Source organism: Stegodyphus dumicola, chromosome X2 (assembly GCF_044657685.1).
Source record: "Stegodyphus dumicola isolate Sdum_Otavi_A_Nest chromosome X2, ASM4465768v1".
NCBI lineage: Eukaryota > Metazoa > Arthropoda > Arachnida > Araneae > Eresidae > Stegodyphus > Stegodyphus dumicola.
Genome location: NC_140781.1, coordinates 191,152,468 through 191,169,094, shown reverse-complemented (window position 1 = coordinate 191,169,094; position 16,627 = coordinate 191,152,468). Strand labels below are relative to the sequence as shown.

Below are 16,627 nucleotides of genomic sequence, written 5' to 3'. Positions count from 1 at the left end.
TTATTTTCATTTTTGCGATAAATGCTTATCAACGTGGTGTTCACGTCGCTCGCGGTTTGAGACAAAAGCATCTTGACGTGCGTCGCACGTCTTTTTAGCGCAAGTGGTTAAAGAAATTTTAAATGATATTCATTTTATGAACTCTTGATAATGTGACCTTCGAACTTCGACACCGGTTTCGAGCTTTGGCGATAGATATATCAGACATGCACAGCTGTTTTCCCTCTATGATGGAATGGAGCCACAGCTACGTCTGTTGCAGAGAGGTTTTCCTTCTTTACAATACATATTCTTTGATTCTAACCTCCATCCTAGTACCGTATACTAGGATTAAACACATTTTGTTTTATACGAGAACAGGTACTTTCTTTAGTTCATGCACTGCACATGCGATTCTCGAGAATATTGGAAACCAAAAGTTGTGGGAAAGTTGCTTTGCCTTTCTAAAAGACAATCAAATTGGAGCTGCGAAAATTGGCTCTATGCCAGCTACCCGAATGACACTCACGTGATACATAATTCGCCAAAAAAGTTATTTCTTCCGACGTCGGCGCAAAAACCGCTTTTTTTGGCAGGATCGTTGTATGAACTTCCCTGACTTTTCCAGATTTTGACAAAAATACTTAAATTCCCTGACTTTTCCCTGAATATTTTGGTCAATTTTTGAATTCCCTGACTTTTCCCGGTTCTCCAGGTAGCGTGGCAACCCTGGTTATAGAAGTAAAGAAAAATTATCCATATAATTCTTTTTTTTTTTCTTTTCTTTTCTTTTCTTTTTTTCTTTCTTTCTTTTTTTTTTGCAAACCACATACATACTGGACTCAAAATATCAAAAATAAATCAGGACTGATAACTTAGCATTTTTCAAATTCTTAAAAATCATAATAAATAAGAAAATTATTATATCATGGAAGAATAATAAATTTCAAATTACAAGTCAATTCCTTGCTCTCTAATCTCTTTTAATTGCTTCATAACTTCAATCTGTTCAGGATTATCATTAGGTAACATACAAAAACTTGATGATGTTGAATTGAGTGAACTTATGCTGCCGTGTAAGCTTGTAATGGTACCCTTTCCAGAATCCAAATCCTCTGAAATACCTTTCTCCTTATCAGGGCCTGATATTAAAAAAAAGGGAAGTATAAGAAAATTGTTTAGTACAAAGTTAAGATATATTGTTCAATGAAAAGTTAATTTACTTCTACACTTTAAGAAATTGTTAAATCAAACATATTTGAAAGTTAGTGCACTAAATTTTAAAATGTAAACTAACTATACAATTGACCTTGAATAAAGTGGGGATTTTTGAGGTTATCAGTACATAGCACTCACTAAAGCCACATGTAATTTCTGTCTTCTCACCTGCTAATGAACAGAAGACTTACCAGCAGTAGATTAGCAGATGTAATGCTTTCAATATGTATTACATACTGTGTTCTTACAATAATATTTTTTTCAGTTACAAAGATTTTTACATTGATAACGATTCAGAAGCAGTGAGTTTGCTTTAAAAGAGCAAGCTAAATGCAACTACTACTTAGCTGCTAATTTTAAATTACAAAAAAAAAAAAAAAAAAAAAAAAAAAAAAAACTGGGCACTGCACAGAGGAACATTTTCAAAAAAGAACTCTCCAAATTGATAAATACGATTATTGATCAAAAAGGCTGTAAAGATAATGAATTATGAATAAAAAAAAAAAAAAAAAGATTTGTGCTTTTCCAGAACAGCAACATCCAAATGATATTCTCAGCCCCAAAATCTTTAGAATCTGTGTGAGAGCAGCTAATATTTTCCCTTTTAAAGTTAAAATAAAAAAAATTTTTGATATTAAAAAAAAAATGGTTTTGTTTATTGTGAGTTTTCATTTCAAGAACCGTTAGTAACTGAAATTTAATAAAGCGCGGAAAGAAATGCATCTCAGCATGGAATGCAGAATGGAGTAACTAAAAGGAAAAGTTTTATTAGCAAGCAATTAGAACATGACATTCCTGTAAATTCTGATATTCAAATGGAAGATCTTTATTGGTGCAGCTGACAGGATACCATAACGAAACATAATAACCCAGGTGACAGCTATTTATTTTGTACGTTCCAATGTATTTAAGCAGTAATAATTATTTGGGCGAAACGTATTTGAAAATTACTAAAATTGAATTATTTTTTTCCATCATGAAATATTAGCTTGTTTACTTGTAAAAGTAATAAATACACCAGTGCTCGAAAGTGGGTACATTTTACAAATCAGATTTAAGTGAACAGCACATTCTAAATAAAACTGTTACGAATTTATTCTGTTTTGATTTTCGTCCCAAGTAATTAAAAAATTGTATTAAATAATTAAATTTATTATGCATTATATGTGAAAAAAGTAGGTTATTAAACTTTTAATTTCAATATTCTAATGCATGCCAGTGCATAATTTTACATTCCGTTTAAGAATTGTAGAATATTCTGTAGAATATATATACAGGATCATCAAAAAAATGTGTATACGGTTCGAACTGTCATAAAGCAAGTTTAAATTTCTGGGAAAAGTAAGGCTACAGTCCAATATGAAAAATAAGTATACTTTCTGGTCAAACTGAATGTTCCAAATGGTGTTTAAGTAAATGTTCATAATAGTGGTCTTAAGCATCGATACATTTTCGAGTACGAGTCACGACTGATTCCATACTTCACACCAAAGTGTCCAATGGGATTTCTACGCACACCGCTTGAATTTCATCCCAAAGCGTGTCAAGGTTACAATGGTATGATGGTACACTTCATCTTTGACTGCACCACATAAAATAATAGAGTGCCGTAAGGTCTGGAGAGCTTGCAGGAAACTTGATTGGTCCCCTCCATTATATCCACCACTGGCCTGGTATATTTTGATCCAGGTATTCTTGCACATCCTTGTGATAGTGCGAAAGGGTCCATCTTGTTGGTAATAAAACATGGCATTACCATACATTACAGAATATCAGGAAAATGGAATTAGGAAACATTGTTAGATACTTTGCTCCAATTACATAACCTTCAAAACGGAAAGTACCAATGATTACCCTAGAAGACAAACCACGACACTTTTGCATCAGGCAAATTCACAACCTTTTTAACAGTAATGTGAAGATTAGCTTCAATCCAGCACATACAATTATGTCTATTGGCAATTCCATTAAATTTAAATTGCGCTTCATTCAGGGAAGGAATGTTACTCATAAATCCCAGTTCACGTATAACCATCTCCTGAACCCATTCACAAAATTGGACCTGAACACCGTCATCATGTGTCATGAACCTTGACACACTTTGGGATGAGATTCAAGCGATGTGGCTAGAAATCCCATTGGACATTTTGGTGCAAAGTATGGAAGCAGTCCTGACTCGTACTCAGAAAAGTATGGATGCTGAAGATTACCACTTGAACATTTAATTTAAATGCCATCTAGAACATTCACTCTGACCAGAAAGTACACTATTTTTCAAATTGGAATCTACCTTACTATTCCGAGAAATTGAACCTTGTAGGTTGGAAAATAAATTTTCTATGAGAGTTCAAAGTGTGTATACATTTTTCTGAAGCACTCTGTATATCTGTAATGAGCTAAAATATTATTTGAATGAAATAAAAAAAAAAAAAAGATTGCTTTGTCTAAAAGTAAGAATCAATTGACAGAATAATGTCAGAAAACATTATTTATGTCAGCCAGTTGTTATAGTGTCGGACATAGAAGCGATTTTTTTGGGGGGGGGCTATTCCCGAACAAAAGAGAAGACCACAAAAATTTATCGAATTTTTTTGCACAAAATGTCTTTATTGCAGAAAGAAGTTAAGAGATCTAGTGGTTGTTTAAATATTATGAAACTGTGGTTGTTTTATTCTATTTTGGTTACTTTGATACCACATTTTATATTGTTGAATTGTTTTTCACATAAATGATGCACTATTTAAAGTGCATTTAAAAGAAAATATTATCAGTTTCAAAATTAGTAAAATTAAGTAAATTATTACAAATCTCAACTAGAGCATTCATACTTTAACTAAAGTTAAGGGTAAATTTAAGGAAGTATTAATGAGAAATTAGGTTTTCTTTATTAAATTTTTATAGGACTGAGGTTTTAACAAAATCAAACATGGTTTTTATGAGATATAGAAAAAGGAGGAATTGTTAGCTTTAGATGCTGAATTAGAAATTCAAGTGGACCCAAGTATAAAAATTGTAGCAATAAAAAAAAAAAAAAAAAAAAAGAGTTCAAAGTGACACATATGAAGCCTTGACTAAAGAAATATTTCTAACGATTGCTGAAGAGAGGAAAAGAAGAGACAGGAAAACTGCGAAGGAAAGAAGAGATTCAGGAACAGAGAAGGAAAGAAATAGAAGAAAACCGGAAAAATGAAAAATTAAAAGCACAACAGAAAAGAGAAAATGAAGTCTGAATTGAAGAAACTGAAATTGATTCCACTATCACAAACTCCACCGAGAAATGAAAATGCGACTGGAATGCTATGTTCACCTGTTTGGATCTCTTTCAGAAGGTCCTGGTGGTATCTTCCATACACCATCTGGAAAGGAGACAAACCAGTGGTGCTATGTACCACTTCTCTGTAGGCAAACAGTAGATAAGGAAGATATAAAACACAACTTCTTCCTTGTTCTTAAACGTTTTTCTTCATCTCTTTTACAGTTCTATTCCATCGATAACATCCATACTCTCAGGATGTCCTGGAGTGGAGAATCGTGGAGATACACCAAGCAGGTCCTCAAAAGCTCAGGTCAGTTTGGCTGAGAAATTAGTTCCCTGGTTGGAACAAATCATTTTTGGAAATCCAGTTTGAGAAAAGATCCTCATCAGAATGTTATATCTTAAAATTTTCACACTTATCTCTTTGACAGGAGTGGCTTCTGCCCATCTGGTGCATAGGTCAACTGAACATATCCCAAACTTATTCCTTAGTAGTAGGCAAAAAGAATAAATACTTGATTTTTGAATTATCTTTTTCTCACCGAGGTGTCCAGCAAGAGGGATTTCATGTGCCATTCTCAGAACTTCCTGTCTTTTTATCAAAGGTAATACAGCTTACTTAATGTTTTCACCACCGATATAGTCAGAATGAAGTAATACAGCATTATAAAAAGCATGTGAATTTTTGTTCTTATTCACCATTCAGAACACGTTTTCAGAGTCTCAGCTTGTTCTTGAAGTGTCCTAATTTCTAGTCTTATTTATTTTGTTTGTTGTTTTCACAATTTCTATGTCTCCTTGGAAAATCTGATTAACAGCTAAATTTGAAATATTGTCTTCAGCTGGTGAGGGTTCGTCATATGATTCTGTAAGGAAGATGCATTCCACTGACAATCACTGTGACACAGTTCAGTATTTTTGCAGAGCATTTTATAAGCTAAAGAACTCAGTATAACTAGCTTTTTTGAAATAGCACAGGTAATGGGCACTCTACCATGAAGATCATCGTCAGTTTTCATCTGAAAAATGTTGAGTAATTTCGTTTTCACCAAAAGCAGAAGATATCTCTATTTTACTTCCTCCTTTGCAAGATATGCCATAAACCAATCTTTCATGGACTACTGAAATTTATGCTCCCGTGGCTACAATTCCATTTAAAACAATATCTTCACATTCAACTTTGATAAGTTTCAAATCATCTATGTTTTTAAATACATCCATGAATTTTGATACAGGTATAGAGATCGTGGCTGTTACCACTTCTGGTTTCTCCTTCTGTGCAAGGGGTGCTTGTGTTTAGAATAAGTTGTTTTGCACTGTTGCAGGAGTATTTCATGGTATCTGATTTTTGGTATAGAATTTAAATGTATGATCTTCTTTCCCACAGTTAAAGCAAGTTAGTTTGGAAATCGTGTGACTCTTCATTCTTACATGATGGGTATACTCTTGGCGTGTTCTGAAAGCAGAATGATTTGTTTTTGAAAGCCCTTCGTAGAAGTGCAGAATGAGGTCATCACTTTTCATTAGTTTTGTCTTTTGATGGACTATCACCAGTCTTTTTTGAAGCATTACAAACACTGTCGTATTCATGAAGTTTGTCCACTAATTTGGTTGGAGAAATGAACTTCAGCCCTTTGTCAAGAAGATGGTCTCTTTATTTCTTAATTTGGTCTGTGATAATAAGGTCTTTTAAGGTTTCTTGATTTCAAGGCCATTGATCCTTCTTCTCTTGTAATTTTGTAGCAAAATCCCTCCATAATTTTTCAGTGCTCTTTTGGTGCATCACAAACTATTTTCTAAAGCTTTTATGATTTAATTTAGATCTCTTCTATAAGATGGCCTTAATGTACTAATAATCTTCAAAATTTTCTTCAGATTCTCTAGCAATTAGTTGAATGATTTCAGATGGCATTAAAGTCATGATACTCATAAAAGTAATTGTTTCAAAAGAAATTTCTCTGTTATTTTCTTGGCTGTATGCTAATCTCTTTATTCTATATTAGTTTTAAATTTTTACCTTGAAATCTTGCATAAAAAATTGAACGGCGAACATCAGGTTTGTCCAGAGTGGGCTTACTGAGAGAATAGGACTAGAACGACAACTGTATCTTTTGTTCTCGGCAGTTCTTAGGTCAGCTCATTGACAATAGAAAGGTGAGTCCACATATGTGTTTTATTTCCTGTTTTTCATTCTTTCTCTTTCTCTTTTTTTTCCTTGGGGGGGGGGGTTGGTTATCAACTAAGAAATTGATTTTCTGAAGGTCAACGGTAATTTTTTCTGTTAGCTGTTTGTTTTATCTCTTTTGCTTTCATTCAAATATTTGTTAATGTTACGTTTGATAGTTTTGAGTTGTAAACGTTTATTTAATTTTATTTTATAGCTAATAATTTCTAACTGTAGATATAATATTACTTTATTTTTTGGAATTTTAATTATTTTTTAAATGGATCGGAGATGGCTGACCATTTCTGAATCACTGAAAGTGCTACACGAATTGCTTTCAGATAGTGAATCCGATACGGATCACGGTACATGTGCAAAACATGAAATATTGAGTTGTGCTTTTTTAAAGGTGGTATTACTTTCTTTGAAAAGTACCACCATGAAAAAATAGACGAAAGTGTAAATATGAAATGTAAATAATGTAAATATCATATACCCAAGTTACTTTTTTTCCCATTCATACACATTTAATCATCATTTAACCAAGAAGAGCTTTTTTAGGGGGGTAGAGTAGCAGGTCTTCCCATGGCACACCCTGGGCAATGCTAAATCTGCAACGGTATTTAGAATCTAATGCTTTTTAATCGTAGGCAAAATCTCTTACCCCTTTACGCACTTCCCAGCAATGCTCGTATCAGCACCCTTTTCAAAGTTCTATTCAATCAATGTGCCCACAGAATTAAAACGATAAGTGCTATCTTCACAAAATTTTACCTGCATACTAGGCCTGATTAGACTGCATACCCTTTTTTTTTTTTTGAAATTCCAAATTTAAAAGTTAATATGCTAGAAAGGGTTAAACTGGATACGGAATCACAATCATGCAATATAAATAAAAAAATTATACTACCAAGATTTGCCTGCTGGATTGGATTCACATATAGATCTTTACTCCATTCCACCATGGATTTCAGCACATATACTAAGCATTCAAGTCCTTTAATACGCATGGATTTCTCTTGAGCAGATGTAGCCCCCAGCTCTAATGCCTGCCTACCCTAAAAATAAATTTAAGTAGAAAATAAAAAATTATTTATAAAGGTTCTATGCATTGTTTAGGATATCTTTTGCAAATCAATGTAATATCACATTTATAAAATAGTGGATTAAGATTTTTACTTGAGCAATCTTCGATAAATCATTCACCAATCGTTCGAAAATATTTGCTGCAGTATAATCACAGTCATAATTGACATAGATATCAACGATGTTTTCGGGCTCTAAAAAAAATATAGCCAAAAATCATTACAGAAAATCAAATTTTACATTACTTTTATGACAAATTTTAATAAAATGCAATACAATTATGTACATTGTGTGCACATGTGCTATAACTATGCAAGATAAGAATTTTTCAAGACATCTGCAACACACATAATTTAAACTCATATACACAGTATCTTAAGAAAGCCATAATATCAGAACAGGTGAAGAAGTGGTTAATTTATATAATTTATGACAAAAAAACTACACTTTTAGAAGTATCCTTTGAGGAAACTGTTCAATTAATACACTAAATTAGAGAATTATGCATGTGGAAATCAAATACAGGTGAAACAATCTTAAATGACTTTCACTTTAGCCATTTAGTAGACCAAACAATAGTTTAAAAAGCCACATCATATGACAAATCTTCATTAATAAACACGACAGATCTAAATAGAACTACAGTAATTTATTAAACTGTCTTCTTCCCATAAGCAATAGTAATTTTTTTCCCTATACTTCATTCTGAAGTACTTTTGTAAGGAATCTTGGAGATCACATACTACAATTGAACTTTATGTTGCCCTAATTAGCACTGATACAATATAATGCACTTTCTCTCCCAAAATACTGAAAATGAATTAAATTTAAGATGATTTATTATATGATAGTTATACTGTCAGCTGCTGAAATGGTACTAAATTAACACGCTAACATAATGATTTTAAAACTGCATTAATATAGTACTAGTGAGTAATTAATTTCTAACAAAAAAGTAACTGAACATTTTTACTATTTAATTGGACAACGGATTACATTAAGTAGTTTGTAACTCAGGTTACAAAGCCAACATGATTACAAAGAGATAGATACACAAGTGCTGTACATCTATGAACAATGCAAATCACTAATATTTTTATACAAATTCTTTAGTTACTATATTCATTTAAAAACTACTAATGGGTAAAAGCAACAAATAAATTGATCAACAATCATTTATATCTGTTTAATTTTATAGAATTGCTATGAATAATATAGCTTGACATGTGAATACTAACTAACTTAATTATAATTGATACATTTAGCTTCTAATTTGTCAGAGTACATTCGCTAGGGGGGTTATTGTTAATTTGAATTGTAAGCTTTGAACTTTATTAAAAAAAAAACAGTTTAGGGTTTAATCATTTCAAATTTGAAGTAATATGTAAAAATTATAGAAAAGGGCATGGTTACTCAAGTCTCTATGAAAATAGAATTATTGTAAAATGCGTTTATTTCGGTCTCATCTTATTGTATTCTTATTTATTACATATTAAACTCGTATAAAAATTTTTAATTTAGCACTATATCTTCTAGGAATGCAATGTTTACAATGCTTGACACCTATTTTAATGGTAATAAAAAATATGTATCTCAGTTGACTAAGATATTTATTAGTATCACGATGAAATTCAAGTCCCTATATGTTAGTGCAACAACCTCGTAAAAGTCACCAAAATTTCCAATTTTTCATAAACTGTTGCAAACCTGGGCATAACAATTTTTTAATTTTAACAGGCAATATCGGCATTTTATTACTTGTTTTGTTAGTTGCATTACAGATTCCAATAGTTTTTATAGACTAAAATTACGATACTTTTTATCTTAAATTCAATTTTAAAACTTACATTTGTGGGATTTGCCAGTAATGGAAGAAACAGCAGTAAAACTTTGGCAGGAATACAGTTGCTATAAAACTGCTAAAGGGAACAACTGTTTTAAATCTACTTTTAAAGCAATGGACCCAAAATTTCCAATAGGGCATATAAGTTTACTGATTTATTGTTATCATAAACACCTAATAAAAACATAAAAACATGTATATAGTAATCCTTGTATACTGAACATCCAAAACATTATGACCACCTACTCAATAATGTGTTGCATGACCTTTGGCCTGCAAAACAGCTGCAACTCGGCTTAGCATGGATGCTACAAATTCTTGGTCGATGACTGGAGACAGGTTGTACGAAATGTCTATGCAGCAGTCACACTAAGGCAGAAAATTCTGACATGGTGGTGTTTCAGCTCTGAGCTGCTGCTCCATGACATTCCAAATGTGCTGTAGCCGGTTAAGATCCACAAGTTAGGTGGCCTGCACATTAACTGGAATTCATTCTTATGCTCGTCGAACCACTCCCACAATTCGAGCCTCAAGGGCATTGTCTTGCTTGAAGATTCCATTTCCAATTAGGAAGACGGATATGTAATGGAGCAAATGCTCCGCAATTATGTTCAGATAATCTACAGCTTTCATGGTCTGTTCTACCACAACTAAGAGTGCCACAGCCGCTCTTCGAAACATCCTTCAAAGCATAATACTGCCACCACCAGCCTGTACGTGATTTGCTGTACAGTGGGGGAAGAAACTGCTTGCCTGGAAGAGGACATACCCTGACATGACCATTGACATGATGAATAAGAATTTGTGATTCATTTGACCAGGCCAACTGTCTTCTACTTACCCATGGTCCAGTTTTGATGTTCCCAGGCCCATTGTTTGATAATGACGATTGGTCAACAGAACAGGACTGGGATTTATGCTGCACAGTCCTATATCCAACATTGCCTGCTGAAATGTATGTTCCAAAACACTTGCATTCAAACCTACATTGTAATTGTCTGGGGCCGATTTTGTTGTAACAAGCTGGACAACCTCTGATATCTTTTTTCTTTAATGATGCGTGGACATCCAATGCCCTGGCATCTACTGCTGGATTCACTGTCATTTATCTACTTTGCACAAATACTAATGCCAGATTGCGACCAAACTAAAAGTCATTCAGTTTTGTAGATACTTGTTCTGAGTCTTTGGGCCACAACAATATGCCCACTATTAAGTTTACTTAGATCAGCAGCCTTTCCCATCACCTGCAAAAATAAGAGTAAGAATGATTCCTTACCTTCTCCAGCAGCAGTTAAATACCATTCTCACTTAATGATGTGCCCTCCACATCAACCAGATGAGTTCATGGGAAAATGTAGGGAGGGTCATAATGTTTTTGCTCATCAGTATATAATTCATCATTATCAGACAATTTATAAGTCATTTTTTTTTCCTTTCATAAAAAGTCACTCACATGCATCAAAGTAATTGCACTAATATTTAAGTACTGAAATTGCTATGCAGATATAAATGCCAGGAAAACTATTCATAGGCCAAAGCAATTAGAACAATTTCTGTAACGAATCATGTTTAATGTTTATATTCCCAATTTCACTTTATTTAAGACAGCAACAGCAGCTAAATTAATTCTAAATATTAACAAAACACAAGAAATCAAAAATAGAATATAAATAAAATTCATTATACTTTTTAATTTTACAGATTCCTATCATCCAGTTAGTAAGTACCAAAAAAATTATTTCACAACATGAATGAAATAATACTATACAGCTTATACATACACACTTATTATATACATATACACAATCTTCCTTACATCAATTCCTTAAACTTCCATAGTTGAAATACAGATAATTTAATTATAATTAAAAATAATACAGATAATTTTATTGCAGAAACACAGATACTTGAAACAAATTAATTAATTTTTAAACTTTTTTCACATAACCATGATAACTAAATGCAATAAAAGTAATAAATGATTTCAGAAACATTTCAACAACACTAAATATCTTCTCATTCAGCACAAATTTTTTTTTTAATACCTGAACACATCCGTGTTAAAGCTTGAATAACCATCCATTTGTGCTCAAATGAACTACTAGATATTTCTAAAATATTTAAGAATATTTCCTTGAAAAAAACCTAAAACAAAAAAACAAAAAAAGAAATGAGTACATTACTCCAAACTCAGACATGGGGAAAGAGGCTAAACTATAGAAAAAAAAATTATTTCACAACATGAATGAACACCATACAGCTTATACATACACACTATTGTATATAGATACAGTACAATATATATCAACAATGAATAACTGCCTTGCATATTTACAAGCTATTTTTAAAATGTTTTAATACTTGAAAATGCTTTCTGAAACAATCTATCCTTCCTCTTGCACTAGACAATATGAAAAATAATTAATCAATTTACACCAAGCAAATAAAACCTAAGCAAGATTCCAACAGAAATTCAACTTTAATTCCCCTGATTTTTCCATAATTAAATTTAGTGATACCTCTGATAAAACTTAGTAGAACTTGTTAACAAATTAAGTATGAATAAATGATTAGTATCATATATTTCCCACAAAATACAATGTAATAACTAGGTACATTATAAAGATTTAATTTATATTACTTATTACTATGAAGCAAATGAAAAAATATGTACAGGATATATGGATGTCAGGCATTCCAAAAAATATGTAGTTTTGCTACTTTACTGACGGCTTAGCTGTTCAACAGTATATGCATGTCTGACCACCTGGTCAGCTCTGTTTTGGTCGAGACTGTTGCATGGGAATATCTGTGCTTTTCATATGCTCAAATAAAATTACCCACTTCCTCTTGTTATAGGATAACTAGATTTGATAAAATCTTTTATTTGACTGATATTAATGCTAAATTATATTTATTTTATGTACTACATTGGCTTTCAGTTCAAGAGTTGTATAATATACCAAAATCCTCTTGCTATTTTTTAAATTAACCACTTCTTATATTGACATAGTTCATATTAGCAATGGTTTAATAACTGCCTTTTAGTTTAATATTTGCCTTTCTGTAGAGGAATATTGCAAAATTTACATGCAAAACATGTTCACTTTTTTAATGCACAAACTCTGCATTGTCTTAGGGGTTTTAAACTTTGACTGCCAGTCAGTATATTCATAAGTTTATGCTTTCTAAAGTTTAAGTCTTCCGGGATGGTAGAGATCTGAGTATTCTCCTTGTGTGTTGGAAATAGGTAGATCGTCATCTTGTTCTGAACAATTAGGTTCACAATCTTCTTTCTATCCATGAAATTGCCACTTTGTTCGAACTGTGCAAGCTTTAAATGAGCTGAAAAGTGAACAGTGATAAAAAAATTACAACTCATTAAGTTCATGTTTTTGTTTTTATGAAAATGGATTAATACGATAGATATTGGTCCACGTAATCTACCCCTCCATACATTTGTTATAATTTACGTTTCAATTAGGCTTTTGTATTTGTAGAGAAATATGATGTCATATGGAGATAGCAGTGCCCTCACCTGAAGTAAAAGTTAGTTAGATGGTAGATGCTAGATGGGAATGACGCATTAAGCCTTTGATTTTTTTTTAAAATTTTCCATACGCTGATTAACTGTATATAAAGCAAATAAATATTTAACTCAACCTTGCTTTGAGTCAATCATAGATATAGATTGATGTTCTTCATACAGAAACATAGATTTAGATACGGTAGAAGTTTCAACTTAGAATAAAACCCCTTTCATGACATGGTGCATGCTGGCCATGAACCTTTGGCCAATTTAAAAATTTGTGTTTTTTAATTTCAGATTAGCACTTTGAAGTGTGCGAAGACTGCCAAGGTAGCCTCTATTTTCCATTTTTGGTATAATGAAAGATCTTATTGCTAAACTGAAATCGAAACGAAATGCATTGAGGACTGCAGTGTCCAAGATATTAGAGAAAATTGAAACTGAATTGAGTAAAGATGATAGTAGTATAAATGTAAATGCATTAGAAGAAATTTTAGACCAGTTAATTTAAAAGTCGAAGCTGACGAATTTGAACCTGAAATCACATCCGTTTTGGAATATGCGGTGGCAATTTAGAGGAAAGAAAAAGTTGAAGCAATTGAATAAGCCTGAAAATTCAGACAATGCAAGTAGGGACATTTCTAATGAAACTGTTACAGATTCCCAAAGCAAAAGTAATAAATTCACCCGTCTTCCAAAATTAACCATCTCTAAATTTTATGGTGATCCTTTGGATTGGTTAGAATTTGCAGGTCAGATCGAAAACATGATCGATAAAAATCCAAATTCATCAAAAATAGAAAAAATAACTTACTTTTGAAAAGCTTTCTCAGTGGCTCAGCCACCAAAGCTATTTCTGGTTTCGCTCTTATCGAAAATAATTACGAAGCTGCTCTTGAACTGTTACGTTCCAGATTTCGACAAATGAAAATTTTAATTAATTTGCATTTAGGACAACTCTTAAATATTTCACCTGTTTTTAAGTTTAAGATAGTTTATGTTTAGAACGTTATTCCTAAAGATATTCCTTCAACACGTTACGCGCCAAGTGTGTTTTGTTTTCTTTACCGTTTGGCCAACTAGATAAGATTTTATCAAAATGGATTCACGGCTGATGTTCCCTTTACAACAAACCAGTTCATTGCAGTTCTTGGCCCCATGCAGACAAAATTTTCTTTAGTCTTGAGTGTCAAAATGTCAGTCCGAGAGCATGAAAGTAATAGCAGAAGTAAAATTATTCTTGCTAGAATACGGCCCAGAGTTGATGTATTTTTATAATCTTCTGACGAGGAGGAGGAGATTGTTGGAGAATGGCAGAAAGTCTATTGTCAGCCACAGATGGCTGACGTGGTGCTCAATGAGTTAAACAACTGCCTGTATGTTGATGACATTATTGGTGGGCAAGAAAATTTAGAACAAGCCCTGAAAACAAGTTTAGAAATTGTGAACGATTTTAATGAAGCTAGCATGTCACTACATAAGTGGCATACTAATTCAAAAGACCTCAGACATTTGGTATCACAAAGGATTTTCGATACAAGAATCTCCTGAAGTTGTCCCGATTAAAGTGTTAAGAATGAACTGGGATACGGATAATGATAATTTTTGACACTTAGCACTTGACATATTTCATTTACTCGTCAATCAACTCAAAACATTTTCTATTACAAACCACAGGTTGTATTTTTGATCCTGTCGGATTTCATGGCCCTTTCACGATAAGAATAAAGTGCTTGATTCAGGAAATCTGGTCTGTCAGAATTCATTGGGACGATGAACTGCCACCTGGTCTTAGTTATAAATGGAAAGCCTGGTACATAGAAATTGAAAAGCTGAACCACCTCAGGATTCCCCATTACTATTTAAACGGAATATTAGATGTAGATGTGAAACATATAGAACTCCATATAACTTTTCTGATTCTAATTTGAAAGCTTATGTATGCATGGTATATCTAAGAATAGGTTTGAACACTGGAACTTTTCAAACATGTTTTGTTGCTTCCAAGACTAGAGTTGCACCTCTGAAATCACTTATACTCTTAGATCGGAGCTCTTGGACATGCTTTTATCCACCAGATTAAGTGATAAAATCACAAAATGTTTAAAATACGAAGCAATCACCTTCCTTTGGACTGATTCTCAAATAACTTATTTTTGGATTCACGCATCTCCTGAAAGATTTAAACATTTCGTCAAAAACAGAATTTATGAAATTCAGAAGCAATAATTGGCATTATTGTCGTGGCAATAATGAAATAATTGCTGTGGCAATAATGGTGAAAGCAATAATTGGCATTATTGATAACCCCTCTGACCTCGTATCATGAGGAACTACTGTTGCTAATTTAAGAAATTGCCAACTTTGGTGGCATGGGCCACCCTGGCTTTTACAGTCTTCAGAATTTTGGCCCTCTGGTAATGTAGACATTGAAGAAAATTTATAATATAGAAAGAAATTGGCTTGTGCCTAAAAGTATAAATGCTTCGCACAGGAGAAGGATGAATTATTTGATATTTCCAAGTACAGTAATCTTATGAAATATTAAGAATAACAGCTTGGATCAAACGCTTCACTTTGAAAACTAGGAAACTTGCAAACTTGACAGATGTTCTTACAGCTGAAGAGCTTAAAGACGCAGAAGAATTCTGGACACACAGAATTCAAATAGTAGCATATAATTTAGAAATTTCACCATTAGAAACTGAATCACCATTAGAAAGAATGTCTAAGAAGTGATCCATATATTTATTTCCCCGTTTTTAAACGATAAAAGAACGTTACAGCTTGGAGGAAAATTACAATTCTCCGATTTTAGCACCGAAGAAATACGTCCTATTCTCTTCCCTTGAAATTCAAAATTTACAGAACTGATTATTGAAAGAGTTGCAAACGTAACAAGTTGATGCACAGTGGAGTTACAGTCACTTTGACCAGCCTTCGAAAAGAATACTGTATACCGAAAGGCCGACAGATTGTGAAGAAGATACTTAGAAACTGTCTTATTTGTACATACAGCAAAATCTGCTCAACAGAGACCGCACAACAGGCAAAAGACAGAATAGTTGAGACTCCACCATTTCTTGTTTCTGGCCTAGTGGGCCCTATTTGGATTAGATCAGCAATCGGAACTGAGAAATCATACATACTTCTTTTCATCTGTGCCGTTACCAGAGCCCTTCATTTACAGCTAGTCCTCAGTATGTCAACAGAAACTTTTTTGATGGCTTTTAGACGATTCATATCAAGATGAGGACTTTGTGACACAATTTACTCGGACAATGCCAAAACCTTTCAAAAGCTAAACTGACAATTCGAGCATTTTTCAAAAATACTGAAGGATTCCAAATTTCAAAATTTTATTGCGTGTAAGAAGATAAGCTGGAAATTTATTGCAGAATGTGCTGCATGGTAGGGATGTTTTTACAAATGTTTAGTGATGTCTGTGAAGGACTGTTTAAGAAAAATACTTGAAAAAGCCCTATTAAATTTTGAAGATATGACTACTATTTTGACAGAAGTTGAATATGTCATAAATCAAAGATATTT

At 32.8% G+C, this 16,627-nt stretch overlaps 1 protein-coding gene across 3 annotated transcripts in view; it reads right to left on the bottom strand.

Annotated features, from left to right (window-relative positions):
- The window catches only part of Sec71 (ADP ribosylation factor guanine nucleotide exchange factor Sec71), a 142,900-nt gene that overhangs the window by 71,929 nt on the left and 54,344 nt on the right, over positions 1 to 16,627 (bottom strand). For all 3 annotated transcript variants that reach the window (XM_085809346.1, XM_035353086.2, XM_035353087.2), the window contains exons 9-12: positions 11,595 to 11,694; positions 7,797 to 7,897; positions 7,528 to 7,675; positions 935 to 1,121 (exon numbers count right to left, since the gene is read on the bottom strand). In XM_085809346.1, coding sequence (XP_085665472.1) covers positions 935 to 1,121; positions 7,528 to 7,675; positions 7,797 to 7,897; positions 11,595 to 11,694 — 536 coding nt within the window. The remainder of the gene's footprint in view (positions 1 to 934; positions 1,122 to 7,527; positions 7,676 to 7,796; positions 7,898 to 11,594; positions 11,695 to 16,627) is intronic.